This window comes from Carcharhinus amblyrhynchos, unplaced genomic scaffold (genome assembly GCF_965287045.1).
Source record: "Carcharhinus amblyrhynchos unplaced genomic scaffold, sCarAmb.v2.hapA scaffold_951, whole genome shotgun sequence".
NCBI lineage: Eukaryota > Metazoa > Chordata > Chondrichthyes > Carcharhiniformes > Carcharhinidae > Carcharhinus > Carcharhinus amblyrhynchos.
In genome coordinates, this window is record NW_027650691.1 from 21,728 (window position 1) to 49,570 (window position 27,843).

The 27,843-nt window shown below is 52.7% G+C and overlaps 1 protein-coding gene across 1 annotated transcript in view; it reads left to right on the forward strand.

Annotated features, from left to right (window-relative positions):
* Positions 1-26,899, forward strand: part of LOC145340351 (uncharacterized) — a 43,093-nt gene extending 16,194 nt beyond the window's left edge. The window contains exons 2-3 of the mRNA XM_080184808.1: positions 4,435-4,556; positions 25,822-26,899. Coding sequence (XP_080040934.1) covers positions 25,883-26,899 — 1,017 coding nt within the window. The 5' untranslated portion in view covers positions 4,435-4,556; positions 25,822-25,882. The remainder of the gene's footprint in view (positions 1-4,434; positions 4,557-25,821) is intronic.
* Positions 26,900-27,843: the final 944 nt, after the last annotated feature.

A 27,843-nucleotide genomic window follows, 5' to 3' on the forward strand; every position in this document is an offset into this window, starting at 1 on the left:
TGTGATACTGTAATCAGCGATGGTTGGCGGAAAGAGAGAATCTCCTCCCACCTCTCGATCTCCTCCTGGGGCTGGTGTGGCCTTATTCTGCGCTCCCCCAACCCATTGGAATCAGCCAGGAGTCGGAGATCAACCTCTGTGTAGGACCCTGCTGGCTGTGACCCGGGAGGGAAAAGATCATCAGGACATTAAAAAATCAGATGGGGTGTTCTTTCTCAGTCATTCTCTTTGACGATAGTAAATTTGAAAATTTGTGGATAGAATGGCTCCTTGCGTGATGGGAGGTGATGGCCTGGGGGGGGTGAATTATAGAACCCTACGGTGCAGAAGGAGGCCATTTGGCCCATTGAGTCTGCACCAACAACAATCCCACCTGGGCACTATCCTTGTACCCCCATGTATTTACCTCACTAATCCCTCTCACATATGCATCCCGGGATCATAGAATCATAGAACCCTACAGTGCAGAAAGAGGCCCTTCGGCCCATTGAGTCTGCACCGAACACAATCCCACCCAGGCCCTACCCCCATATCCCTTCATATTATACTCACTAATCCCTCGAACCTACGCACCCCTATACACTAAGGGGCAATTTTAGCATGGTCAATCAACCTAACCCGCAGATCTTTGGACTGTGGGAGGAAACCGGAGTACCCGGAGGAAACCCACGCAGACACAAGGAGAATGTGCAAACTCCACACGACAGTGACCCGAGCCGGGAATCAAACCCAGAACCCTGGAGCTGTGAAGCAACAGTGCTAACCACTGTGCTACCGTGCCACCCTGAAGGGTAATTTAGCATGGCCAATCCACCTAACCTACACATCTTTGGACACTAAGGGGCAATTTAGCATGGCCATTGCACCTAAAAACAAACCTCAGTCAAATCCCCCCTTGACATTTTGATATTCTTGGGGGTGAACACTCTGTGTCTCTCCCTCTCAGTGTTGCAGGGCACTGACTCTGTGTCGGATGAACTCTACCCACCTTCCCCCAACACCCCCTGAAGTTGTTTCTGCTCATCTCTCTGCATGCTTTTGTTCCATTTTATTTTGAACAGGATGTGAATAATGCCACCAGGCAGATCCACAGGACGTCCTGTGTGCTTACTGAGAACTCCAGTGCTCAGGGTGAATGAAATGGCCACTGTTCATAAGATAATGTGGTTAATAACGTGCTGCGGTTTGCCAAAGGTTTTGTCTGCCTGCTTGACAGGGCCCCACATTGTCAGCGGCACACTCTGAAACTATGGTACCCCAACAGGCATCAGAACCTGAATAACTCCTTCCCAATCAGCACATCACTCCCACTCAGCAAATTCTTGAGGAACCAGCTACATCGAGCCGGAGAGGGGGGGAAAGAGAGGGAGGGGGGGAGAGAGAGAGAGGTGGGGGAGAGAAGGAGGGGGAGGGAGACGGACTGAGGGAAGGAGAGGGAGAGGGGGGTGGGAGAGAGAGGAGGAGGGGGATGTGGAGGGAGAGATGGGGGAGGGAGAGAGAGATCCACAGAGAGAAATGGAGAGCTGAGTGAGAGAGCAGAAAGAGAGAAGAAGATTGAGAGACAGAGGGAGAGATAAGTGGGAGCGAATGAGTGAGAGAATGGGAAGAAAGACAGAGAAGAGGAAGAGAGGAAGAGATGAGAGAGAGTGGGGGAGAGAGGAAAACAGAGAAAGGATGGTAAGAAAGAAAGACAAGAGAGGAGGAGTGAGAAAAATAGAGGGGGGGAACGAGAAAGAGACGGGGGGAGAGACAGGGAGATGAAAGATGGAGAAGTAGAGAGAGAGGGAAAGAGAAATAGAGCCAGAGAGAGAGAAGAGTGAGTGAGTGTCAGAGAGAGAGGGAAAAACCCTGCAGAGACGGAGATAGAGAAAGAGACATGGAGAAGGGAGATAGAGGGATGCTGTAGGGCGAGGGATAGAGAGAGAGATGGAGAGAGCAAAAGACTGCAGAGAGAAAGATGGAGATAGGAGGAATGGAGAGAGTTTGAATGGAGAGAAAGAGAATCGAGAGGGGGAATGGAGAGAGAGAGAATAGAGAGGGGGAATGGAGAGAGAGAATGGAGAGAGGAGAGAAGGAATGGACAGAGAGAGAATGGAGAGAGAGAGGAAATGCAGAGAGAGAATGGAGAGAGAATAGAGAGAGGAGAGAAGGAATGGAGGGAGAGAGAAGGAATGGAGAGAGAGAACAGAGAGAGAATGGAGAAAGAGAGAATGACGAAAGAGAATGGAAAGAGAGAGAATGGAGAGAAACAGAGAATAGAGAGAAAGAGGGAATCGAGAGAGAGAGAGAATGGAACTGGAAAAAGAATGGAGAGAGAGAATAGGGCGAAATGGAATGGAGCGAGAGAAGGAATGGAGAGAGAGAGAATGGAGAGAGAGAGAGAGAGAAAATGGAGAGAGAGAGAATAGAGCGGCAGAGAGAATGGAGAGAGAGAGGGAGAGAATGGAGAGAGATAGAATGGAGAGAGAGAAGGAATGGAAAGAGAGGGAGTGGAGAGAGGATTGGATAGAGAAAGCATGGAGAGAAAGAGATTGGAGAGCGAGGGAGAAAGAATGAAAAGAGAGATGGAATAGAGAGATAGAATGGAGAGGGAGAGAATGGAGCGATGGAGGATGGAGAGAGAGGGAATGCAGCAGGGAAGAAGCTGTCCTTGAGTTGGTTGGTGTAGTGACCTCAGACTTTTTCCGATGGAAGAAGGTGGAAGGGAGAATGTCTGGGATACATGGGGTCCTTAATTATACTGTCTGAGGCAGCGGGAAGTGTAGACAGAGTCAGTGGATGGGAGGCTGGTTTGCCCTCAATTGTGGAACTGAAACAGGGCACATCCCTCGCAAACCTCATAAACTGCAGAGGGGAAGGAGGCGCCGTGCAGAATTTCCAAGGTGATGCCTGAACTGCAATATCTTACAGCGCAGGATAAAGCCATTCAGCCCATCGTGCCGTGAGCTAGCTCTTCGAAAGATCGGGCCAATTAGACCCTATCCTCCCCATGCCCCCAACCCCCCATATCCCTGCAAATTTTCCCAGGTCATGCATTCCAGATTCCCATGACCCTCTGAGTGAATTATTTTTCTCAAATCCCCTCTGAATCTCCTTCTGTCCCCTCACTCATGTCCCCCCTTCAGCCCTCCCTCAACAGCATACCCCTAATGTAATCTCTAAAAGCATCTGACCTGTGAATACAATGTTTCCTTGAAATGAAATAAAATTAGTCATTGAGTTAAAAACACTGACGTGGCAGCACAGTGGTTAGCACTGCTGCCTCACAGCGCCAGGGACCCGGGTTCGATTCCCGGAGGACACGGTGACACAGTGGGTTAACACTGCTGCCTCACAGCGCCAGGGACCCGGGTTCAATTCCTGGGGGCACGGTGGCACAGTGGGTTAGCACTGCTGTCTCACAGCGCCAGGGACCCGGGTTCGATTCCCGGGGGCACGGTGACACAGTGGGTTAACACTGCTGCCTCACAGCGCCAGGGACCCAGGTTCGATTCCCGGCAGCACGGTGACACAGTGGGTTAGCACTGCTGCCTCACAGCGCCAGGGACCCGGGTTCGATTCCCTGGGGGCACGGTGACACAGTGGGTTAGCACTGCTGCCTCACAGCGCCAGGGACCCGGGTTCGATTCCCGGGGGCACGGTGACACAGTGGGTTAGCACTGCTGTCTCACAGCGCCAGGGACCCGGGTTCGATTCCCGGGGGCACAGTGACACAGTGGTTAGCACTGCTGCCTCACAGCACCGGGGACCCGGGTTTGATTCCCAGGGGCACAGTGACACAGTGGTTAGCACTGCTGCCTCACAGCACCGGGGACCCGGGTTCGATTCCCAGGGGCACGGTGACACAGTGGGTTAGCACTGCTGCCTCACAGCGCCAGGGACCCGGGTTTGATTCCCAGGGGCACAGTGACACAGTGGTTAGCACTGCTGCCTCACAGCACCGGGGACCCGGGTTCAATTCCTGGCTTGGGTTCACTGTCTGTGTGGAGTCTGCGCATTCTCCCCGTGTCTGTGTGGGTTTCCTCCGGGTACTCCAGTTTCTTCCCACAGCCTGAAAGATGTGCTGGTTAGGGTGTATTGGCTGTGCTAAATTCTCCTTCTTTGTACCCAAACAGGCGCTGGAGTGTGGCAACCAGGGGATTTTCATAGTAACTTCACTGCAGTGTTAATGTCAGCCTACTTGTGAGACGAATAAATTAAATATACAGGAACAATTTGACTTGGTGTTTGCATGTCAGTGGGAGGCAATACAAGTGGGGTGGATCTTTTGCTTCTGATATCCCCTCCCTCAGTCGCAGTGCAAAGCTTTCACAGGTTTGTGGTGGGTGTTGATTGACAGGTTCAGAGACAGAGAAAGCAAGACAGAGACACAGAGAGTTCAGTTCCCTCCAGAGATTGAAACGACACAGGAGTCTCACCTGCTCTCTCCATCAGGAATTAAGCCCTGGAGACAATCCCACCCAGCCAGGACCCAGTCTAAAGCCTCCACGTCCACTCCAGAGAAGGAAACCTCACACCAAAAGATCTGACCTCCCCGGGAACCAGGAGCTTTTCAGGTACGAGGAGAAAAAAGTTTCAGCAAACTTTGACAAACTTTTCTCTGCTGTCTTGGTTGTGGTGAAGAGCTAGAGACATGGGTCAGTGCCTGGCTTCAAGATTGGGCTGATTAGAGCTAGTAAACTCAGAGAGGGCTCTTGTCCAGATATGGGACGTCCTGTGTCTGTTCAGGGCACACTCCTGCAATTGAGGAGGGGAGGGGATTGGATTGGAGCAAGGAATGTACACACTTACACACCAGATGGTGGTGAGGTTCAGTTCGCACCTCCTGCTGCCCCAGCTTCCCCCAGGTTTAAGGATTAGAATTCTTTATCACTCAGTCACTTAAATCCATTCCAATATTCCATAAAGTCCGAGTATACAGGCTTCATGTTCCACAGCTCCACACACACTGACTCTCACTGGGGTATGGGTCCCACACACACTGACTCTCACTGGGGTACGGGTCCCACACACACTGACTCTCACTGGGGTACGGGTCCCACACACACTGACTCTCACTGGGGTACGGGTCCCACACACACTGACTCTCACTGGGGTACGGGTTCCACACACACTGACTCTCACTGGGGTACGGGTCGCACACACACTGACTCTCACTGGGGTACGGGTTCCACACACACTGACTCTCACTGGGGTACGGGTCCCACACACACTGACTCTCACTGGGGTACGGGTCCCACACACACTGACTCTCTCTGGGGTATGGGTCCCACACACACTGACTTTCACTGGGGTACGGGTCCCACACACACTGACTCTCACTGGGGTACGGCTCCCACACACACTGACTCTCACTGGGGTACGGGGCCCACACACACTGACTCTCACTGGGGTACGGGTCCCACACACACTGACTCTCACTGGGGTACGGGTCCCACACACACTGTCTCTCACTGGGGTACGGGTTCCACACACACTGACTCTCACTGGGGTACGGGTCCCACACACACTGACTCTCACTGGGGTATGGGTCCCACACACACTGACTCTCACTGGGGTACGGGGCCCACACACACTGACTCTCACGGGTACGGGTCCCACACACACTGACTCTCACTGGGGTACGGGTCCCACACACACTGACTCTCACTGGGGTACGGGTCCCACACACACTGACTCTCTCTGGGGTATGGGTCCCACACACACTGACTCTCACTGGGGTACGGGGCCCACACACACTGACTCTCACAGGTACGGGTCCCACACACACTGACTCTCACTGGGGTACGGGTTCCACACACACTGACTCTCACTGGGGTAAGGGTCCCACACACACTGACTCTCACTGGGGTATGGGTTCCACACACACTGACTCTCACTGGGGTACGGGTCCCACACACACTGACTCTCACTGGGGTACGGGTCCGACACACACTGATTCTCACTGGGGTACGGGTCCCACACACACTGACTCTCACTGGGGTACGGGTTCCACATACACTGACTCTCACTGGGGTACGGGTCCCACACACTCTGACTCTCACTGGGGTATGGGTTCCACACACACTGACTCTCACTGGGGTACGGGTCCCACACACACTGACTCTCACTGGGGTACGGGTCCGACACACACTGATTCTCACTGGGGTACGGGTCCCACACACATTGACTCTCACTGGGGTACGGGTTCCACATACACTGACTCTCACTGGGGTACGGGTCCCACACACTCTGACTCGCACTGGGGTACAGGTCCCACACACACTGACTCTCAATGGGGTACGGGTTCCACATACACTGACTCTCACTGGAGTACGGGTCCCACACACTCTGACTTGCACTGGGGTACGGGTCCCACACACACCGACTCTCACTGGGGTACGGGTCCCACACACACACACACTGAGGGAGTGCCGCACTGTCAGAGGGTCAGTGCTGAGGGAGTGCCGCACTGTCAGAGGGTCAGTACTGAGGGAGTGCCGCACTGTCAGAGGGTCAGTGCTGAGGGAGTGCCGCACTGTCAGAGGGTCAGTGCCGAGGGAGCGCCGCACTGTCAGAGGGTCAGTGCCGAGGGAGCGCCGCACTGTCAGAGGGTCAGTGCCGAGGGAGTGCCGCACTGTCAGAGGGTCAGCGCCGAGGGAGTGCCGCACTGTCAGAGGGTCACATTGCTGTTAAGATGTGAAAGCGAGGCCCCCGTCTGCCCCCTGGGGTTGGATGTATTCCCGGGGTGTTGGAGAACTCTTCCCAGGGTTTTCTGGACAATATTTATCCCTCGGCCAACTCTGAAAAAACCTGAAAATTTGAGGTCGTTATCACATTGTTCTGTGTGGGATCTTGCTGTGCACAGATTTGCTGCCGAGTTTCCTAAATTCCAATATCGACCTCACTATCGAAAGAAATACCCTTGTCTATGAGAGAGTTTGGGAGATCCAGAGTGGGTGGGGGTGCTGGGGAAAGATGAATCGTTCTGTCACAGCATCAGCCTCTATCTCTCGCACTCTGACTGTTTCCCTCCCTGTGTCTCTCCCTGCCTCTCTGTCTTTCTCTCCCTCTGTCTCTTTTTCTCTCTCTGTCTCCCTCCCTTTCTTTCACTGACTCTCTGTCGCACCCTCTCTCTGTCTCTTTGTCGCTCTCTGTCTCTACCTCTCTCTGTCTCTCTCTGTCTCTGTCGCTTTCTGTCTCTACCTCTCTCTGTCTCTATCGCTGCCTCTCTCTGTCCCTCTGTCTCTCTCTGTCTCTATCTCTCTCTGTTCTCTCTTTCTCTCGCTCTCTCTCTGTCCCTCTCTGTCTCTCTTGCTCTCTCTCCCTCTCTGTCTCTGTCTGTCTGTCTCTCTCTCTCTCTCTTTGTCTCTACCTCTCTCTGTCTCCCTCTCTCTCTCTCCCTCTCTGTCTCTCTCTCTCTCTCTGCCTCCCTGTCTGACTCTCTCTGTCTCTGTCTCTTTCTCTCTGTGTCTCTTCCTGTCTGTCTCTCTCCCTCTCCTCTCTCTCTCTTCTCCTCTATCTACTCCCATTTCTCTCCCTGTCTCTCTCTCTCTCCCTCTTTCTCTCGCTGTCTCTCTCTCTCCCACTCTCGAGGGGTTTGGGGCAGTTTATATTAGGGGGCATAACTATAAGGTTGATGGTGGGAGATATAGGAGGGATGTCCGAGGTAGATTCTTCACTCAGAGAGTGGTTGGGGTGTGGAATACACTGCCTGCTGTGATGGTGGAGTCGGACACTTTAGGAACTTTCAAGTGGTTATTGGATAGGCACATGGAGCACTCCAGAATGATAGGGAGTGGGTTAGACTGATCTTGGGTTTGGATACAGCTCGGCACAACATTGAGGGCCGAAGGGCCTGTACTGTGCTGTAATGTTCTATGTGTCTACCTGTCTATGTATGTATAGAGACAGAGAGAGAGAGAGAGAGACAGAGCGAGAGAACGAGACGCAGCAAGAGAGCGAGACACAGAGCAAGAGATTGAGACACAGGGCGAGAGAGTAAGACACAGAGCAAGAGAGTGCCAGACAGGTGGGAGAGGAGATTGGGCTGTCAGTATCATCACACTGTATGATGTGTGATTTATGAGAGAAGATATATACACTAACGTGGTAAATGTGAAAAGATAGTGTTAGGATTAATCAACACGCATTGCAAACTGGCAATAATAAGTTTCGCTCCCTGTTGTGTATGAAAATTTTGGACTGTGTGAGTTACAGACTGGAATCTAATCGAGAGGTTCGAGGTGGTTTATATACAGAATAACAGAGACCTGGGAATGAGTTACAGACTGGAATCTAATCGAGGGGTTTGGGGTGGTTTACATATAGAATAACAGACACCTGGGAGTGAGTTACAGACTGGAATCTAATCGAGGGGTTCAGGGTGGTTTATATATAGAATAACAGATACCCGGGAGTGAGTTACAGACAGGAATCTAATCGAGGGGTTCAGGGTGGTTTATATATCGAATAACAGATACCTGGGAGTGAGTTACAGACTGGAATCTAATCGAGGGGTTCAGGGTGGTTAATATATAGAATAACAGATACCTGGGAGCGAGTTACAGACTGGAATCTAATCGAGGGGTTCGGCATGGTTTATATATAGAATAACAGATACCTGGTAGCGAGTTACAGACTGGAATCAAATCGAGGGGTTCGGGGTGGTTTATGTATAGAATAACAGATACCCGGGAGTGAGTTACAGACTGGAATCTAATCGAGGGGTTCAGGGTGGTTTATATGCAGAATAACAGATACCCGGGAGTGAGTTACAGACTGGAATCTAATCGAGGGGTTCGGGGTGGTTTATATATCGAATAACAGATACCCGGGAGTGAGTTACAGACTGGAATCTAATCAAGAAGTTTGGGGTGGTTTATATACAGAATAACTGATACCCGGGAGTGAGTTACAGACTGGAATCTAATTGAGATGACTGTGTTGGTTTATATATAGAATAACAGATACCCGGGAGTGAGTTACACATTGGAATTAATTTGGGGGGATTCAGGATGGTTTATGTATGGAATAACAGATACCCCGGAGTGAGTTACAGACTGGAATCTAATTGAGTGGTTCGGGGTGGTTTATGTATAAAATAATAGATACCTGGGAATAACTTACAGACTGGAATCTAATCGAGGGGTTCAGGCTGGTTTATGCATAGAATAACAGATACCCGGGAGTGAGTTACAGACTGGAATCTAATCGAGGGGTTCGGGGTGGTTTATATATAGACTAACAGATACCCGGGACAGATTAGAGAGTGGCATTTAATCGAGGGGTTCGGGGTGATTTATATATAGAATAATAGATACCCGGGAGTGAGTTACAGACTGGAATCTAATCGAGGGGTTCAGGATGGTTTATATATAGAAAAACAGGTACCCGGGAGTGAGTTACAGACTGGAATCTAATTGAGGGGTTCGGAGTGGTTTATGTATAGAATAACAGATACCCGGGAGTGAGTTACAGACTGGAATCTAATCGAGGAGTTCAGGGTGGTTTATATATAGAATAACAGATACCCAGGAGTGAGTTACAGACTGGAATCTAATCGGGGGGTTCGGGGTGGTTTATATATAGAATAACAGATACCAGGGAGTGAGTTACAGACTGGAATCTAATTGAGGTGACTGTGTTGGTTTATATATAGAATAACAGATACCCGGGAGTGAGTTACACATTGGAATTAATTTGGGGGGATTCAGGATGGTTTATGTATGGAATAACAGATACCCCGGAGTGAGTTACAGACTGGAATCTAATTGAGTGGTTCGGGGTGGTTTATGTATAAAATAATAGATACCTGGGAATAACTTACAGACTGGAATCTAATCGAGGGGTTCAGGCTGGTTTATGCATAGAATAACAGATACCCGGGAGTGAGTTACAGACTGGAATCTAATCGGGGGGTTCGGGGTGGTTTATATATAGAATAACAGATACCTGGGAGTGAGTTACAGACTGGAATCTAATCGAGGGGTTCGGGGTGGTTTATATATAGAATAACAGATACCCGGGAGTGAGTTACAGACTGGAATCTAATCGAGGGGTTCGGGGTGGTTTATATATAGAATAACAGATAGCCGGGAGTGAGTTACAGACTGGAATCTAATCGAGGGGTTCGGGGTGGTTTATATATAGAATAACAGATACCAGGGAGTGAGTTACAGACTGGAATCTAATCGAGGGGTTCGGGGTGGCTTATATATAGAGTAACAGATACCCGGGAGTGAGTTACAGACTGGAATCTAATCGAGGGGTTCGGGGTGATTTATATGTAGAATAACAGATACCTGGGAGTGAGTTACAGACTGGAATCTGATCGAAGGATTTGGTGATGATTTTGTGTGGTTTGTGGGGAGGTGTTCCAGCGTTTGTGGTGAGCTGTGGGGTGTGACAATCAGGTGGAGGTCGCTGGAGATTCAGTTTTGAGCACAGTCAGAATTGCGCCTTGGTGTTGACAGGGTTCATTTTTACCACAGTGTTGATGCCGCCTGCATTGTTCACAGACTCATCAACACTTACCCGATAACACATTCTCTTACCTACACCCTGTAGTGCCAACCACACCCTGCCTTAGCGTGCACCAGCCTGAGTGGCATTGAACAACCTCATAACCAGTGGTTTCCCTGAGCCGGGTGTTAGCGATGGAAAGATGGTAGGAGTGGAGGGCCTGAATGACATTATTGTTACTAGAGAGGCTGTGCTCGACAGACTGGAGGGACTGACTATGGACAAGTCCCCAGGACCGGATGGAATGCATCTGAGGGTTATGAAAGAAATGGCGGAGGTGATAGTGGATGCCTTGGTGATTATTTTCCAAACGTCGCTGGATTCCGGGGAAGTGCCGGAAGATTGGAAAATGGCTAATGTTACGCCGTTGTTTAAGAAGGGTGGCATGCAAAAGGCAGGGAATTATAGGCCGGTTAATTTAACGTCTGTTGTAGGTAAAATGTTAGAATCCGTGATCAAGGAGAAAATAGTGAGGCATCTTGAAGAGAATTGTTTGATAGAGCAGACGCAGCACGGTTTCGTTAAGGGGAAGTCATGTCTGACAAATTTATTGGAATTCTATGAGGATGTGTCTAGGGTGGTGGATAGAGGAGAGCCGGTGGATGTGGTATTTCTTGATTTTCAGAAGGTGTTTGATAAGGTGCTGCACAAGAGGTTATTACAGAAGGTCAGGGGGCATGGAGTTGGGGGTAGGCTGTTAGCGTAGATAGGGGATTGGCTGTCAAATAGGAGGCAGAGAGTGGAGTCAGTGGGTGCTATTCGGATTGGCAGTTGGTGACTAGTGGAGTGCCCCAGGGGTCGGTGCTGGGGCCTCAGCTATTTACCATTTATATAGATGATCTGGAGGAGGGAACCGAGTGTATGGTGTCGAAATTTGCTGATGACACCAAGATTGGTGGAACAGCAAATTGTGCGGAGGGTGTGGAAAGTCTGCAGAAGGATCTAGATAGGCTGGGCAAATGGGCCAGGAAATGGCAAATGGAATTTAATGTTGGCAAGTTTGAAGTTGTCCACTTTGGTAGGAATAATGGTAGGAAGGACTATTACTTACATGGCAAAAAACTGCAGCATGCGACGGTGCAGAGGGACCTCGGGGTCCTTGTGCATAAGTCGCAAAAACCCAGCCTACAGGTGCAGCAGGTGGTCAGGAAGGCGAATGGGATGCTGGCCTTCATAGCGAGGGGGATTGAATATAAAAGTAGGGAGGTCTTGCTGCAACTGTACAGGGCACTGGTGAGGCCGCCGCTGGAGTACTGTGTGCAGTTTTGGTCGCCGCACTTACGCAAGGATATTTTGGCCTTGGAGGGAGTGCAGAGGAGGTTTACTAGGCTGATACCGGAGTTGAGGGGGTTGAACTATGAGGAGAGGCTGAATAAACTAGGCTTGTACTCGTTAGAGTTTAGAAGAATGAGGGGAGATCTCATTGACACATATAAGATGATGAATGGGATGGATAGGATAGAGGTGGAGAGGCTCTTCCCACTCAGAAAGGACAGTAGGACTAGAGGGCACAGCCTCAAGATAAAGGGGGGGGGCGGTTTAGAACGGAGTTGAGGAGGAACTTTTTCACTCAAAGGGTGGTGAATCTCTGGAATTCTCTGCCTGTTGAAGTGGTGGAGGCTGCCTCGCTAAATATATTTAAGACGCGGGTTGACAGGTTTTTGATAGGCAAGGGGATTAAGGGTTATGGGGAGAGGGCGGGAAAGTGGAACTGAGCCACGACAGATCAGCCATGATCTTATTGAATGGCGGGGCAGGCTCGAGGGGCTAGATGGCCTACTCCTGCTCCTATTTCTTATGTTCCTGTCCCTCCCTACTATGTGCCCCCTTTGTCTCCATCACCCTTTCCGCGAGGTGGGAGCTCAAGGGGTTGAGGGGTTGGTCTCACCGCTGGGGGAATGGACGGCCACACAGAGGCTGAGGGAAAGGGTGACTATAGTTCACTAGTGAGTGCACGAGAGATGACGGGGAGAGCGAGAGAGTGTGAGAGAGAGGGAGTGAGAGAGGGAATGAGAGAGGGAGAGAGAGGGAGTGAGAGGGAATGAGAGAGGGAGAGAGGGAGTGAGAGAGGGAATGAGAGAGTGTGAGAGAGAGGGAGAGCGAGAGAGTGTGAGAGAGAGGGAGTGAGAGAGGGAGCAAAAGAGGGAGAAAGGGAGAGAGAAAGTGGGAGAGAGAGAGAGAGGGATCAAGAGAGAGGGAGAGAGAGAGAGAGGAAGAGAGAGAGGGAGTGAGAGAGAGTGAGAGTGGGAGAGAGAGTGGGAGAAAGAGGGAGAGAAAGGGAGCGAGGGGGGAGAAAGCGAGAGAGAGAGCGAGAGAAAGAGAGCGAGAGATAGAGAGCAAAGGGAGAGTACCCAGGGATGTAATGAGTAATATCTGGAGTAGTGCTGGAGGTGTTGGCTGGGCGGTACACTGGCTGAACTTCCTGTTATTGTCAGCTGTTGTGTAATGGTTTCACGTTGCCGGAGGTAGCGATGGCGTTGGAGCCGGGGCCTGGGATATTTCGGGCGGGGGCGGCCGGGTAAATGAGCTGGTACTCTTGCGATTACGCAGACCTCCCCACCCCCGATTCCCGGGGGAGCAGATGGAGCGGCGCAGGGTGATCGGGGGGAAGTCCCAAAGAAGGGTAACGCCGTGGCAAGCCTGGTGCTCCCAGGACAGGTACAGCACGGGATTAGATACAGAATAAAGCTCCCTCTACACTGTCCCCCATCAAACACTCCCAGGACAGGTACAGCACGGGGTTAGATACAGAGTAAAGCTCCCTCTACACTGTCCCCCATCAAACACTCCCAGGACAGGTACAGCATGGGGTTAGATACAGAGTAAAGCTCCCTCTACACTGTCCCCCATCAAACCCTCCCAGGACAGGTACAGCACGGGGTTAGATACAGAGTAAAGCTCCCTCTACACTGTCCACATCAAACACTCCCAGGACAGGTCCAGCATGGGGTTAGATACAGAGTAAAGCTCCCACTACACTGTCCTATTAAGAATTGTTACAACAATAATGTGCTCTAAGTTCATGCCATAATCTGCAATTACTTTTATCCAGGCCATGGGAGAGGGAGGTTGAGGTTCAGATCAGAGAGAGGGTTAGAGACTGGGTAGTCGGAGTTAATGGAGCGTATGAGACTGTCAGAATGAGGCGGGGGTAGAAAAGTGAGAGGGAGGGAGAGAGAGAATGGGAGAGAGAGGGAGAGTGGGATAGGGAGAGATGGGGATAGAGAGGGAGTTTAGGAGAGAGAGGCAGGGATAGAGAGGGGGTGAAGGCATGCAAGAGGGAGGGGGAGAGTAGAGAGAGAGAGAGACAGGGAGGGGAGGAGGGAGGCAGGGAAAGCGAGGGAGCAAAGGAGAGAGGCAGGGAGAGCGTGGAAGGAAGGTTGCGAGAGTAGGGGAGCAAAGGAGAACGAGGGAACAAAGGAGGGAGGTGGGGAGAATGAGAGAGTGAAGGAGGAAGGTGGGGAGAATGAGGGAGTGAATGAGAGAGACAAGGAGAGCGAGGGAGCGAAGCGGGGAGGCAGGGAGAGCGAGGGAGCGAAGGAAAGAGGTGGGGAGATTGAGGGAGCGAAAGAGGGAGGAGGGGACGAGAGAGGCAGGGAGTGCGAGGGAGGAGAGGAGAAACAAAAGGGGAGAGTGGGAGGGAGAGGTGCAAAGTGGAGAGGGAGATGATGAGGCAGTGAGAAGAGGCGAAAGAATTATGGCGATTATGGGAGTGAAAGAGAGAGAGTGAGATGGGGGGAGCGAGGTAGTGAAGGAGAAAGGTGGAGAGAGTGGGCAGAGTGAGGAAGCGAAGGAGGGAGGTGGGGAGAGTGAGGCAGTGAAGGAGGAAGAGGGGGAGAGCGAGGGAGCGAAGGAGGGAGGTGGGAGAGTGAGGCAATGAAGGAGAGAGGCAGGTAGAGCGAGGGAACGAAGGAGAGAAGCAGGGAGAGCGAGCGAGTGAAGGAGGGAGGCAGGAGCCGGGGGAGTGAGGGAACGAAGGAGGGAGGCAGGGAAAGTGAGGGAGTGAAGGAGGGAGGCAGGGAGAGTGAGGGAGTGAAGCAGGGAGGTGCAGAGAATAAGGGAGTGAAGGAGAGAGGCAGGGAGAGCGAGCGAGTGAAGGAGGGAGGCAGGGGGAGTGAGGGAGTGAAGGAGGGAGGCAGGGAGAGCGAGGGAGTGAAGGAGGGAGGCAGGGAGAGCGAGGGAGTGAAGGAGGGAGGCAGGGAGAGCGACGGAGTGAAGGAGGGAGGCAGGAGCCGGGGGAGTGAGGGAACGAAGGAGGGAGGCAGGGAGAGTGAGGGAGTGAAGGAGGGAGGCAGGGAGAGTGAGGGAGTGAAGGAGGGAGGTGCAGAGAATAAGGGAGTGAAGGAGAGAGGCAGGGAGAGCGAGCGAGTGAAGGAGGGAGGCAGGGGGAGTGAGGGAGTGAAGGAGGGAGGCAGGAGGAGGGGGAGTGAGGGAACGAAGGAGGGAGGCAGGGAGAGTGAGGGAGTGAAGGAGGGAGGTGCAGAGAATAAGGGAGCGAAGGAGTGAAGGAGGGAGAGCGAGGGAGCGAAGGAGAGAAGCAGGGAGAGCGAGGGAGCAAAGGAGAGAGACAGTCAGAGTGAGGGAGTGAAGGAGAGAAATGGGGAGAGTGAGGGAGCAAAGGAGAAAGGCGGGAAGATGGAGAGAGGGAGAGTTGTGGAGAGATTGAGCGATGGAGGAAAATGATAGAGAATGATGTAATTGAGAAAGAGACAGGTTTATCGATATGAGTACACAGCCTCTGGTTTCTTTCAAGGCTGTTCTGATGTCTGAAACCACAGATACACCGTTACACTCAGCACCCAGTTGCTCTGAAGTGGAAGGTGCTGATGGGGTTTGTGTGGTGTCTCGGGCAATGCGATACTTTGCACTTACAGAGAATTGCAGCCTCTCAGGCCGTATCACACAGCATTGGGGTTAGGAAAGGCTGTAAGGCGGACACCCTCACAGGATAGTGAGAGAAACCAATACTGTATACAGAACCAAACCTCAACAGACGCACACACACAACGAAACTACTGTCAGCACCTTTAACATCATCAATGTTCCACCTTCATCTTAACCTCACAGTCACAAGATTCACAAACCACCAGATATATCAGTGAATAAATCTACAAATCCCCCGAACCCCTCAATTAGATTCCAGTCTGTAACTCACTCCCGGGTATGTGTTATTCTATATATAAACCACCCTGAACCCCTCGATTAGATTCCAGTCTGTAACTCACTCCCAGATATCTGTTATTCTATATATAAACCACCCCGAACCCCTCGATTAGATTCCAGTGTGTAACTCACTCCCGGGTATCTGTTATTCTCTATATAAACCACCCTGAACCCCTCGATTAGATTCCAGTCTGTAACTCACTCCCGGGTATCTGTTATTCTATATATAAACCACCCTGAACCCCTTGATTAGATTCCAGTTTGTAACTCACTCCTGGGTATCTGTTATTCTTTTTATAAACCACCCGAAACCCCTCGATTAGATTCCAGTCTGTAACTCACTCCCGGGTATCTGTTATTCTGTATATAAACCACCCCGAACCCCTCGATTAGATTCCAGTCTGTGACTCACTCCCAGGTATCTGTTATTCTATATATAAACTACCTGAAACATCTCGATTAGATTCGAGTCTGTAACTCACTCCCGGGTATCTGTTATTCTATATATAAATCACCCCGAACCCCTCGATTAGATTCCAGTGTGTAACTCACTCCCGGGTATCTGTTATTCTATATATAAACTACCCTGAACATCTTGATTCGATTCCAGTCTGTAACTCACTCCCGGGTGTCTGTTATTCTATATATAAACTACCCTGAACCCCTCAATTAGATTCCAGTCTGTAACTCACTCCCGGGTATCTGTTATTCTATATATAAACCACCCCGAACCCCTCGATTAGATTCCAGTCTGTAACTCACTCCCGGGTATCTGTTATTCTATATATAAACCACCCCGAACCCCTCGATTAGATTCCAGTCTGTAACTCACTCCCGGGTATTTGTTATTCTATATATAAACCACCCCGAACCCCTCGATTAGATTCCAGTCTGTAACTCACTCCCGGGTATCTGTTATTCTATATATAAACGACGCCGAACCCCTCAATTAGGTTCCAGTCTGTAAGTCACTCCCGGGTATCTGTTATTCTGTATATAAACTACCCTGAACATCTCGATTAGATTCCAGTCTGTAACTCACTCCTGGGTATCTGTTATTCTATGTATAAACCACCCCGAACCCCTCGATTAGATTCTAGTCTGTGACTCACTCCCGGGTATCTATTATTCTGTGTATAAACCACCCCGAACCCCTCGATTAGATTCTAGTCTGTAACTCACTCCCGGGTATCTGTTATTCTATATATAAATTACCCTGAACACCTCGATTAGATTCCAAACTGTAAATTTGGAGGTTCGTACGATATGGAGGGTTGTAGGAACTGGAGGAGCTTACAGACATGGAGATGCCGGTGTTGGACTGGGGTAAACACAGTAATAAGTCTGACAACACCAGGTTTAAGTCCAACCGATTTATTTGATAGTAAAATGGAGAGTTCTGGCCTCCATATGTGCTCTGTCTGAGGCCAGAACTCTCCATTCACCTGACGAAGGGAGAAACCCCGAAAGCTTGCAAGTTTACTATCAAATAAATAGGTTGGACTTAAACCTGGTGTTGTCAGACTTCTTATGGAGGTTACAGAGGCAGGGAGGATTATAGGGGCAGGAGGAGGCTACAGAGATAGGGAGGGTTATAGGGACTGGAGGAGATTACATAGATAGGGAAGGGGTGTAGGAGATTACAGAGATGAAACATAGAACACAGAACATTACAGCGCAGTACAGGCCCTTCGGCCCTCGATGTTGTGCCGACCAGTGGAACCAATCTCATGACCCTCTAACCTAAACTGTTCCAATATTATCCATATGCCTATATCGGGAGGGGTATAGGGACTTGAGGAGGTCACAGTGATAGGGAGGGGGTATAGGGGCTGGAGGAGGTTACAGAGATAGGGAGGGGTGTAGGTGCTGGAGGAGGTTACAGAGATAGGGAGGGGGTGTAGGAGGTTACAGAGATAGGGAGGGGGTGTAGGGGGTGGAGGAGGTTACAGAGATAGGGAGGGGGTGTAGGAGGTTACAGAGATAGGGAGGGGGTGTAGGGGGTGGAGGAGGTTACAGAGATAGGGAGGGGGTGTAGGAGGTTACAGAGATAGGGAGGGGGTGTAGGGGGTGGAGGAGGTTACAGAGATAGGGAGGGGGTGTCGGGGGCAGAGGAGGTTACAGAGATAGGGAGGAGGTGTAGGGGGTGGAGGAGGTTACAGAGATACGGAAGGGGTGTACGAGGTTACAGAGATAGCGAGGGGGTGTAGGGGGTGGAGGAGGTTACAGAGATAGGGAGGGGATGTAGGGGGTGGAGGAGGTTACAGAGATAGGGAGGGGGTGTAGGGGGTGGAGGAGGTTACAGAGATAGGGAGGGGGTGTAGGGGGTGGAGGAGGTTACAGGGATAGGGAGGGGTTTAGGCTTTTGGTGTGCACTGATTGACTCAAAAGCAAGGATATGAAATGTGGAGTTGTTGGGTTGTTGGATTGGGAGCCTGAGCGGGTGACACCTGGCCTCCTGGGTGAAGGGACGGTGGGGGGATGGGACTGGAGACTAACAAGTTGAAGATAGGAGGATGGCGTTTGATTTGTTGCTGGGTGCAGGCTGCGGTGCGGCGAGTATTCAATCGTTGATGATTTATAAAAAAGAAATTGAAAGAGAGAGATTAATCACTGAACCACATCCCGAGGCAGAGAGTGCTCACATTTACTCTGCTAATGAATGCCATGGAAAGTGCAGACGGCACACTGCTGAATGTATCTAGCACAGAGCCCCATCGTGTCCGTTACTGCACATTTCACAACTTGTACAATCATTTCTGAGCTTGATATTTCACTTTACAGCTTTGGTGCCCATAGTGGCAGATATTTGATCCATCTGTATTTACCCTGTAATCTCACCAGCATCATCAATTGACTGAGTCGCTTTGGATGCAGAAAATATCTGGTTCAAAGGTACATATACAACTTCTTCAATTCAACTGAGGGGGGCGGGGGGGCACGGTGACACAGTGGGTTAGCACTGCTGCTTCACAGCGCCAGGGACCCGGGTTCGATTCCCGGGGGCACGGTGACACAGTGGGTTAGCACTGCTGCTTCACAGCGCCAGGGACCCGGGTTCGATTCCCGGGGGCATGGTGACACAGTGGGTTAGCACTGCTGCCTCACAGCGCCAGGGACCCGGGTTCGATTCCCGGGGGGGGGCACGGTGACACAGTGGGTTAGCACTGCTGCCTCACAGCGCCAGGGACCCGGGTTCGATTCCCGGGGGCACAGTGACACAGTGGGTTAGCACTGCTGCCTCACAACGCCAGGGACCCGGGTTCGATTCCCGGGGGCACGGTGACACAGTGGGTTAGCACTGCTGCCTCACAGCGCCAGAGACCCGGGTTCGATTCCCGGGGGCACGGTGACACAGTGGGTTAGCGCTGCTGTCTCACAACGCCAGGGACCCGGGTTCGATTCCTGGGGGCACGGTGACACAGTGGGTTAACACTGCTGCCTCACAGCGCCAGGGACTCAGGTTTGATTCCCAGAGGCACAGTGGCACAGTGGTTAGCGCTGCTGCCTCACAGTGCCAGGGACCCAGGTTTGATTCCCAGGGGCACGGTGACACAGTGGGTTAGCACTGCTGCCTCACAGCACCAGGGACCCGGGTTTGATTCCTGGGGGCACGGTGACACAGTGGGTTAGCACTGCTGCCTCACAGCGCCAGGGACCCGGGTTCGATTCCCGGGGGCACGGTGACACAGTGGGTTAGCACTGCTGTCTCACAGCACCAGGGACCCGGGTTTGATTCCTGGGGGCACGGTGACACAGTGGGTTAGCACTGCTGCCTCACAGCGCCAGGGACCCGGGTTCGATTCCCGGGGGCACGGTGACACAGTGGGTTAGCACTGCTGCCTCACAACGCCAGGGACCCGGGTTCGATTCCCGGGGGCACGGTGACACAGTGGGTTAGCACTGCTGCCTCACAGCGCCAGAGACCCGGGTTCGATTCCCGGGGGCACGGTGACACAGTGGGTTAGCACTGCTGTCTCACAACGCCAGGGACCCGGGTTCGATTCCTGGGGGCACGGTGACACAGTGGGTTAACACTGCTGCCTCACAGCGCCAGGGACTCAGGTTTGATTCCCAGAGGCACAATGGCACAGTGGTTAGCGCTGCTGCCTCACAGTGCCAGAGACCCAGGTTTGATTCCCAGGGGCACGGTGACACAGTGGGTTAGCACTGCTGTCTCACAGCACCAGGGACCCGGGTTTGATTCCTGGGGGCACGGTGACACAGTGGGTTAGCACTGCTGCCTCACAGCACCAGGGACCTGGGTTCGATTCCCGGGGGGGCACGGTGACACAGTGGGTTAGCACTGCTGCCTCACAGCACCAGGGACCCGGGTTCGATTCCCGGGGGCACGGTGACACAGTGGGTTAGCACTGCTGTCTCACAGCGCCAGGGACCCGGGTTCGATTCCCGGGGACACGGTGGCACAGTGGGTTAGCACTGCTGTCTCACAGCGCCAGGGACCCGGGTCCGATTCCTGGCTTGGTTCACTGCGTGTGTGGAGTTTGCACATTCTCCCATTGTCTGCGTGGGTTTCCTCTGGGTGCTCCAGTTCCCTTCCATGCTAAATTGCCCCTTAGTGTCCAAAGGTGGGCAGGTTAGGTGGATTGGCCATGCTAAATTGTCCCCTAGTGTCCAAAGATAGAAATCATAGAAACCCTGCAGTACAGAAAGAGGCCATTTGGCCCATTGAGTCTGCACTGACCATAAACCCCCATGTCCTTACATATTTTACCCGCTAATCCCTCTAACCTACACATCTCAGGACACTTTGGGGCAATTTTAGCATGGCCAATCAACCTAACCCACACTTTTTGGACTGTGGGAGGAAACCGGAGCACCCGGAGGAAGCCCATGCAGACTCAGGGAGAATGTGCAGACTCCACACAGACAGTGACCCAAGTTGAGAATCAAACCCAGGTCCCTAGAGCTGTGAAGCAGCAGTGCTAACCACTGTGCTACCGTGTTGCCTACAAATGTGCAGGTTAGCTGCATTGGCCATGGTAAATTGTCCCTTAGTGTACCCGAACAGGCAGCAGAGTGTGGCGACTAGGTGATTGTCACAATAACTTCATTGCAGTGTTAATGTAAGCCGACTTGTGACTTATAGATAAACACGTTTAAGGAGGGGAGATATTAACGTAAAGGAAAAGGGTTGGCCATTTGGGACCGAGGTGAGGAGGAAAGATTTCAGTCAGAGGGTGGGGAATCTCTGGAATTCTCTACCTTGGAGAGCAGAGGAGGCTTCATCTTTGCGTCTGTCCAAGACAGAGCTGGATGGATTGCTGGATATATTGGGGATATCCAAGCATGAGGGAACGGGGCAAAGAAAGCCTTCTTTGTGTTAAATAGCAGAGCAGCAGCAGGGGACAAAAGGAAGGAGGGATTGGCTGACTCCTACTCCAACAGTGCGGCACTCCCTCAGCACTGACCCTCCAACAGTGTGGCACTCCCTCAGCACTGACCCTCTGACAGTGCGGCACTCCCTCAGCACTGACCCTCTGACAGTGCGGCACTCCCTCAGCACTGACCCTCTGACAGTGCGGCACTCCCTCAGCACTGACCCTCTGACAGTGCGGCACTCCCTCAGCACTGACCCTCTGACAGTGCGGCGCTCCCTCAGCACTGACCCTCTGACAGTGCGGCGCTCCCTCAGCACTGACCCTCTGACAGTGCGGCACTCCCTCAGCACTGACCCTCTGACAGTGCGGCACTCCCTCAGCACTGACCCTCTGACAGTGCGGCACTCCCTCAGCACTGACCCGCTGACAGTGCAGCATTCCCTCAGCACTGACCCTCTGACAGTGCGGTGCTCCCTCAGCACTGACCCTCTGACAGTGCGGCACTCCCTCAGCACTGACCCTCTGACAGTGCGGCGCTCCCTCAGTACTGACCCTCTGACAGTGCAGCATTCCCTCAGCACTGACCCTCTGACAGTGTGGCGCTCCCTCAGCACTGATCCTCTGACAGTGCGGCACTCCCTCAGCACTGACCCTCTGACAGTGCGGCGCTCCCTCAGTACTGACCCTCTGACAGTGCAGCACTCCCTCAGCACTGACCCTCTGACAGTGCGGCACTCCCTCAGTACTGACCCTCTGACAGTGTAATGCTCCCTCAGTGCTGGGAGTGTGACTTGACGTTGGGGTGTCCGGGAAGGTGAGGTGAGCCCTCGATATTGTGACTCAGCTCCCCGAGAGGGGGACTTGCTGTCTGTGGAGGAGTTCTAAAGTACAGTCACGTCATCATTGCCGAGAAACCTTTAATGATGGGGTTTGCTGGACAATGCAGGGGCTCCATCAGTGTGTGGGTCTCTAAACCACATCACTGACACTGCGCACTTTTAAAGATCAAATGATGTATCAGCTTGTTGGCCACAGCTAGTTGTTATCAAGGTATGAGCTGGCGTAAGAATCTGTAGTGAGGTATGTCCAACCAAACATTCCTGAGGTCACAGACTCTGGAGGTTGAGTGGTTCATGATTCAGTACATGAGTTAGCAGAGCGAGATGTGCTCTCCAGAGCCGGCATCACAAATACACTGACTCACTGACATACGGCCATTGATCAATCCCCTCCACCAACCCTGTCAATCTACTTCCATTTCCTTCAGTACAACCCCTTCCTCACCCCCACTTTACACAACTCCAAACCCCTTCCCGTTCAGCCCCACTCTACGCAATCCCAAACCCCTTCCTGTTCACCCCCAATCTACACAATCCCAAACCCCTTCCTGTTCACCCCCAATCTACACAATCCCAAACTCCTTCCTGTTCACCCCCAATCTACACAATCCCAAACTCCTTCCTGTTCACCCCCAATCTACACAATCCCAAACTCCTTCCTGTTCACCCCCACTCTACACAATCCCAAACTCCTTCCTGTTCACCCCCAATCTACTCAACCCCAAACCCCTTCCCATTCACCCCCACTCTACGCAATCCCAAACCCCTTCCTGTTCACCCCCACTCGACACAATCCCAAACCCCTTCCCATTCACCCCCACTACGCAATCCGAAACCCCTTCCCGTTCATCCCCACTCTACACAATCCCAAACCCCTTCCTGTTCACCCCCAATCTACACAATCCCAAACCCCTTCCTGTTCACCCCCAATCTACACAATCCCAAACCCCTTCCTGTTCACCCCCACTCTACACAATCCCAAATCCCTTCCTGTTCACCCCCACTCGACTCAATCCCAAACCCCTTCCTGTTCACCCCCACTCTACACAATCCCAAATCCCTTCCTGTTCACCCCCACTCGACACAATCCCAAACCCCTTCCCGTTCACCCCCACTCGACACAATCCCAAACCCCTTCCTGTTCACCCCCACTCGACACAATCCCAGACCCCTTCCCGTTCACCCCCACTCGACACAATCCCAAATCCCTTCCCGTTCACCCCGACTCGACACAATCCCAAATCCCTTCCTGTTCACCCCCACTTGACACAATCCCAAATCCCTTCCTGTTCACCCCCAACCTACACTATCCCAAATCCCTTCCTGTTCACCCCCACTCTACACAACCCCAAACCCCTTCCTGTTCACCCCCACTCTACGCAACCCCAAACCCCTTCCTGTTCACCCCCACTCGACACAATCCCAAACCCTTTCCTGTTCACCCCCAATCTACACAACCCCAAACCCCTTCCCGTTCACCCCCAATCTACACAATCCCAAACCCTTTCCTGTTCACCCCCACTCTGCGCAATCCCAAACCCCTTCCTGTTCACTCCCACTCTACACAATCCCAAACCCCTTCCCATTCACCCCCAATCTACACAACCCCAAACCCCTTCCTGTTCACCCCCAATCTACACAACCCCAAACCCCTTCCCGTTCACCCCTACTCTACGCCATCCCAAACCCCTTTCCGTTCACCCCCACTCTACACAATCCCAAACCCCTTCCTGTTCACCCCCACTCTACACAATCCCAAACCCCTTTCTGTTCACCCAATCTACACAATCCCAAACCCCTTCCTGTTCACCCCCACTCTACACAATCCCAAACCCCTTCCTGTTCACCCAATCTACACAATCCCAAACCCCTTCCTGTTCACCCAATCTACACAACCCCAAACCCCTTCCTGTTCACCCAATCTACACAACCCCAAACCCCTTCCTGTTCACCTCCACTCGACCCAATCCCAAGCCCAAACCCCTTCCTGTTCACTCCCAATCTACACAATCCCAAACCCCTTCCCCTTCACCCCCACTCTACACAATCTCAAACCCCTTCCTGGTCACCCCACTCTACACAATCTCAAACCCCTTCCCATTCACCTCCAATTGACACAATCCCAATTCCAAACCCCTTCCCATTCATCCCCGTTCTCCACAATTCCAATTCCAAATCCCTTCCTGTTCAACCCAATCTACACAATCCCAATCCCCTTCCTGTTCACTCTCATTGCACACAATCCCGATTCCAAACCCCTTCCCATTCACTCCCACTATACACAATCCCAATGGACCCAAACCTCTTTCTGTTCACTCCCACTGTACACAATCCCAGTTTCAAACCCCTTCCTGTTCACTCCCACTGTACACAATCCCAAAGACCCCAAACCGCTTCCCGTTCACTCCCACTGTACACAATCCTGATGGAACTAAACCCCATCCCATTCACTCCCACTGTGAGAGTCAGTGTGTGTGGGAGCCGTACCCCAGTGAGAGTCAGTGTGTGTGGGACCTGTACCCCAGTGAGAGTCAGTGTGTGTGGGACCCATACCCCAGTGAGAGTCAGTGTATGTGGGACCTGTATCCCAGTGAGAGTCAGTGTGTGTGGAACCCGTACCCCAGTGAGAGTCAGTGTGTGTGGGACCCGTACCCCAGTGAGAATCAGAGTGAGTGGAACCCGTACCCCAGTGAGAGTCAGTGTGTGTGGGACCCGTACCCCAGTGAGAGTCAGTGTGTGTGGGACCCGTACCCCAGTGAGAGTCAGCGTGTGTGGGACACGTACCCCAGTGAGAGTCAGCGTGTGTGGGACCCGTACCCCAGTGAGAGTCAGCGTGTGTGGGACCCGTACCCCAGTGAGAGTCAGTGTGTGTGGGACCCGTACCCCAGTGAGAGTCAGTGTGTGTGGGACCCTTACCCCAGTGAGAGTCAGTGCGTGAGGGACCCGTACCCCAGTGAGAGTCAGTGTGTGTGGGTCCCGTACCCCAGTGAGAGTCAGTGTGTGTGGGACCCGTACCCCAGCGAGAGTCAGTGTGTGTGGGACCCGTACCCCAGCGAGAGTCAGTGTGTGTGGGAGCCGTACCCCAGTGAGAGTCAGTGTGTGTGGGAGCCGTACCCCAGTGAGAGTCAGTGTGTGTGGGTCCCGTACCCCAGCGAGCGTCAGTGTGTGTGGGACCCGTACCCCAGTGAGAGTCAGTGTGTGTGGGACCTGTACCCCAGTGAGAGTCAGTGTGTGTGGGACCTGTACCCCAGTGAGAGTCAGTGTGTGTGGGACCCGTACCCCAGTGAGAGTCAGTGTGTGTGGGACCCGTACCCCAGTGAGAGTCAGTGTGTGTGGGACCCGTACCCCAGTGAGAGTCAGTGTGTGTGGGACCCGTACCCCAGTGAGAGTCAGTGTGTGTGGGAGCCGTACCCCAGTGAGAGTCAGTGTGTGTGGGACCCGTACCCCAGTGAGAGTCAGTGTGTGTGGGACCCGTACCCCAGTGAGAGTCAGTGTGTGTGGGACCCGTACCCCAGTGAGAGTCAGTGTGTGTGGGAGCCGTACCCCAGTGAGAGTCAGTGTGTGTGGGACCCGTACCCCAGTGAGGGTCAGTGTGTGTGGGACCCGTACCCCAGTGAGAGTCAGTGTGTCAGTAGTTCATAGAATTTGGCCCATTGAGTCTGCGCTGAGCACAATCCCAGCCAGATCCCTATTCCCTTAACTCTGCACATTTACCCTGGCTGGTTCCCTTGACACTGAGGGGCAATTTAGCTTGGCGAATCCACAAAAACCTCGCATCTTTGGACTGTGGTGGAAACCAGAGCACCCGGAGGAAACCCATGCAAACATGGGGAGAATGTGCAAACTCCACACAGCCAGTGACCCAAGCCGGGAATCGAACTTGGATCCCTGGCACTGAGAGGCAGCAGCATTAACCATTGTGTCACTGTGTAGTTGGGTGAGATATCATTGCCTGGTTCTTGTTGTTTGAACAGATGCCTCCCCTGATGTCGGAAACTGTCAAGTGGGGAATCCTAAGGTAGAGTGCAGAATAAGATGACTCGAATCTCGCTGCATAACCCCCAGCATTCCAGCTCTCTCCTTCGGGAAGCAAACAGGATGAGGCTGGCTGGGACACTGTGCGATGTCGTCATCCGCGTCGAGAGTCGGGAATTTCACGCCCACAGCCTCGTACTCGCCTGCGTGAGTCGCACCTTCGAAACCCTCTTCCAGAGCCGGAGCGTGTGCTACACCCTCGACTTCCTGGCCAGCCGAACCTTCGAACGGATCCTGGAATACTCCTACACCGACAGCCTGGAGGCGCCGTCCGAGGAGCTGGGGGACTTGCTGCAGGCGGCCAGTGCCCTTGCCATGGAGGGGCTGGAGAAACAAATCCTGGCGGCCACCACTCACTCGGAGCAGGCCGGAGGATCTGGCAACGAGGAACGAGACCCCACCCGAACATCTGAGGATGGCCAGGTGGCGACGGACCGAGGGTCCATCCCCCTGCTGCCTGGCTGCCGCGCGCAGTCTGAAGGAATCAAAGGGGTGGCTGCGGAGAAGGATGGTCCCAGCGCAATGGAGTTGGGAGTCCCAGAAACCGGACCGGCAGGCGTCCAGCTAAGCAGTGCCGATTTTGCGGAAGGCGGAACAGCGCCGGTTCCCGAGTCCCTGGAAACCGTCGGGACATCGGCCCGAGCTGGGGACTTGCCGACCCGCGGCACTGTGATTTCCGGTCCCAGCAGACCGGCCCCACGCCACCTGATCCCGGCGGTGAGGTGGCCCAGGTTTGAGGCACCAATCCGGCCCCTCGCCGCTCTGCCCCGTCTGGATTCCAGCTGCTTCCCTGCACTTCCCAGCACCTGCTCGCCCCTCAGCCAGGCCCCTGCCACATTCTCTGCCAACCTGGACTTCAGCTCACACACGAGGACTGCGCTCCAGGGATCCTCACAACTCGATGTCCAAGACCGACTGAGGGAGCACAGAAACAGGATAGCACCGACCTTCGAGGAGAGAGGAATTGATGGAAATCTTCTCCTGAAGGCAGAGTCAACCACAGCCCCACAGAGGTGAGAGACCAAGAGTGCCAGGCTCAAGGTGTTGGGACCCTGGCTATTCGACCTATCGAATATTCTCCACAGGACCAGGAGGAGGTCCGTTCAGCCCCTCTCAGCCTGTTGCACAGGGACTGGGTTAGAGAGAGAGAGAGAGAGAGGGGAAATCAGCCAGGGTTCCTGCTCCTGATCACTGTCCAGTGACCCCTGGTCGAGAGTTGTGTGTGTGTGTGTGAGTGAATCAGTGAGAGTGTGTGTGTGAGTATGTGAAAGTGAGTTTGTGTGAGAGAGAGTGTGTGAGTGTGTATGAAAGAGTGATTGTGTGTGTGTGTCAAAGAGTGTGTATGGGAGAGAGTGTGTGGGAGAGTGTGAGCATGTGAGAGAGTGAGTGTGAGAGTGTGTGTGTATGGCGTGAGAGAGTGTGTGCAAGAATGTGTGTGTGAGAGAGTGTGTGTTAGGGAGAGAATGTGTGAGAGCATGTGTGAGGGAGTGTGTGTGAGAGAGAGAGTGTGTGAGAGAGTGTGAGAGAAACTGTGCGTGAGAGAGAATGTGTGGGAGAGAGAGTGTGTGTGTGTGCGAGAGTATATGTATGTGTGTGTGTGAGTGTGTGAGAGAGTGTGTGTTAGGGAGAGAATGTGTGAGAGTGTGTGTGAGTGTGTGTGTGAGAGAGAGTGTATGTGTGAGCGAGAGAATGTATGAGAGTGTGTGTGTGAGAGAGAGTGTGTGAGAGAGAGAATGTGTGTGAGAGAGAGTGTGTGAGAGAGAATGTGTGTGTGAGAGTGTGAGAGAGTGTGTGAGAGAGGGAGTGTGAGAGAGAGATAATGTGTGAGTGTGTGAGAGAGAATCTGTGTGAGAGTGTGTGTGAGAGTGCGTGTGTGTGTGAGAGTGTGTGAGAGAGAGAGAGTGTGTGAGAGAGAGAGTGTGTGTGAGAGTGTGTGTGTGTGTGTGTGAGAGAGACAGTGT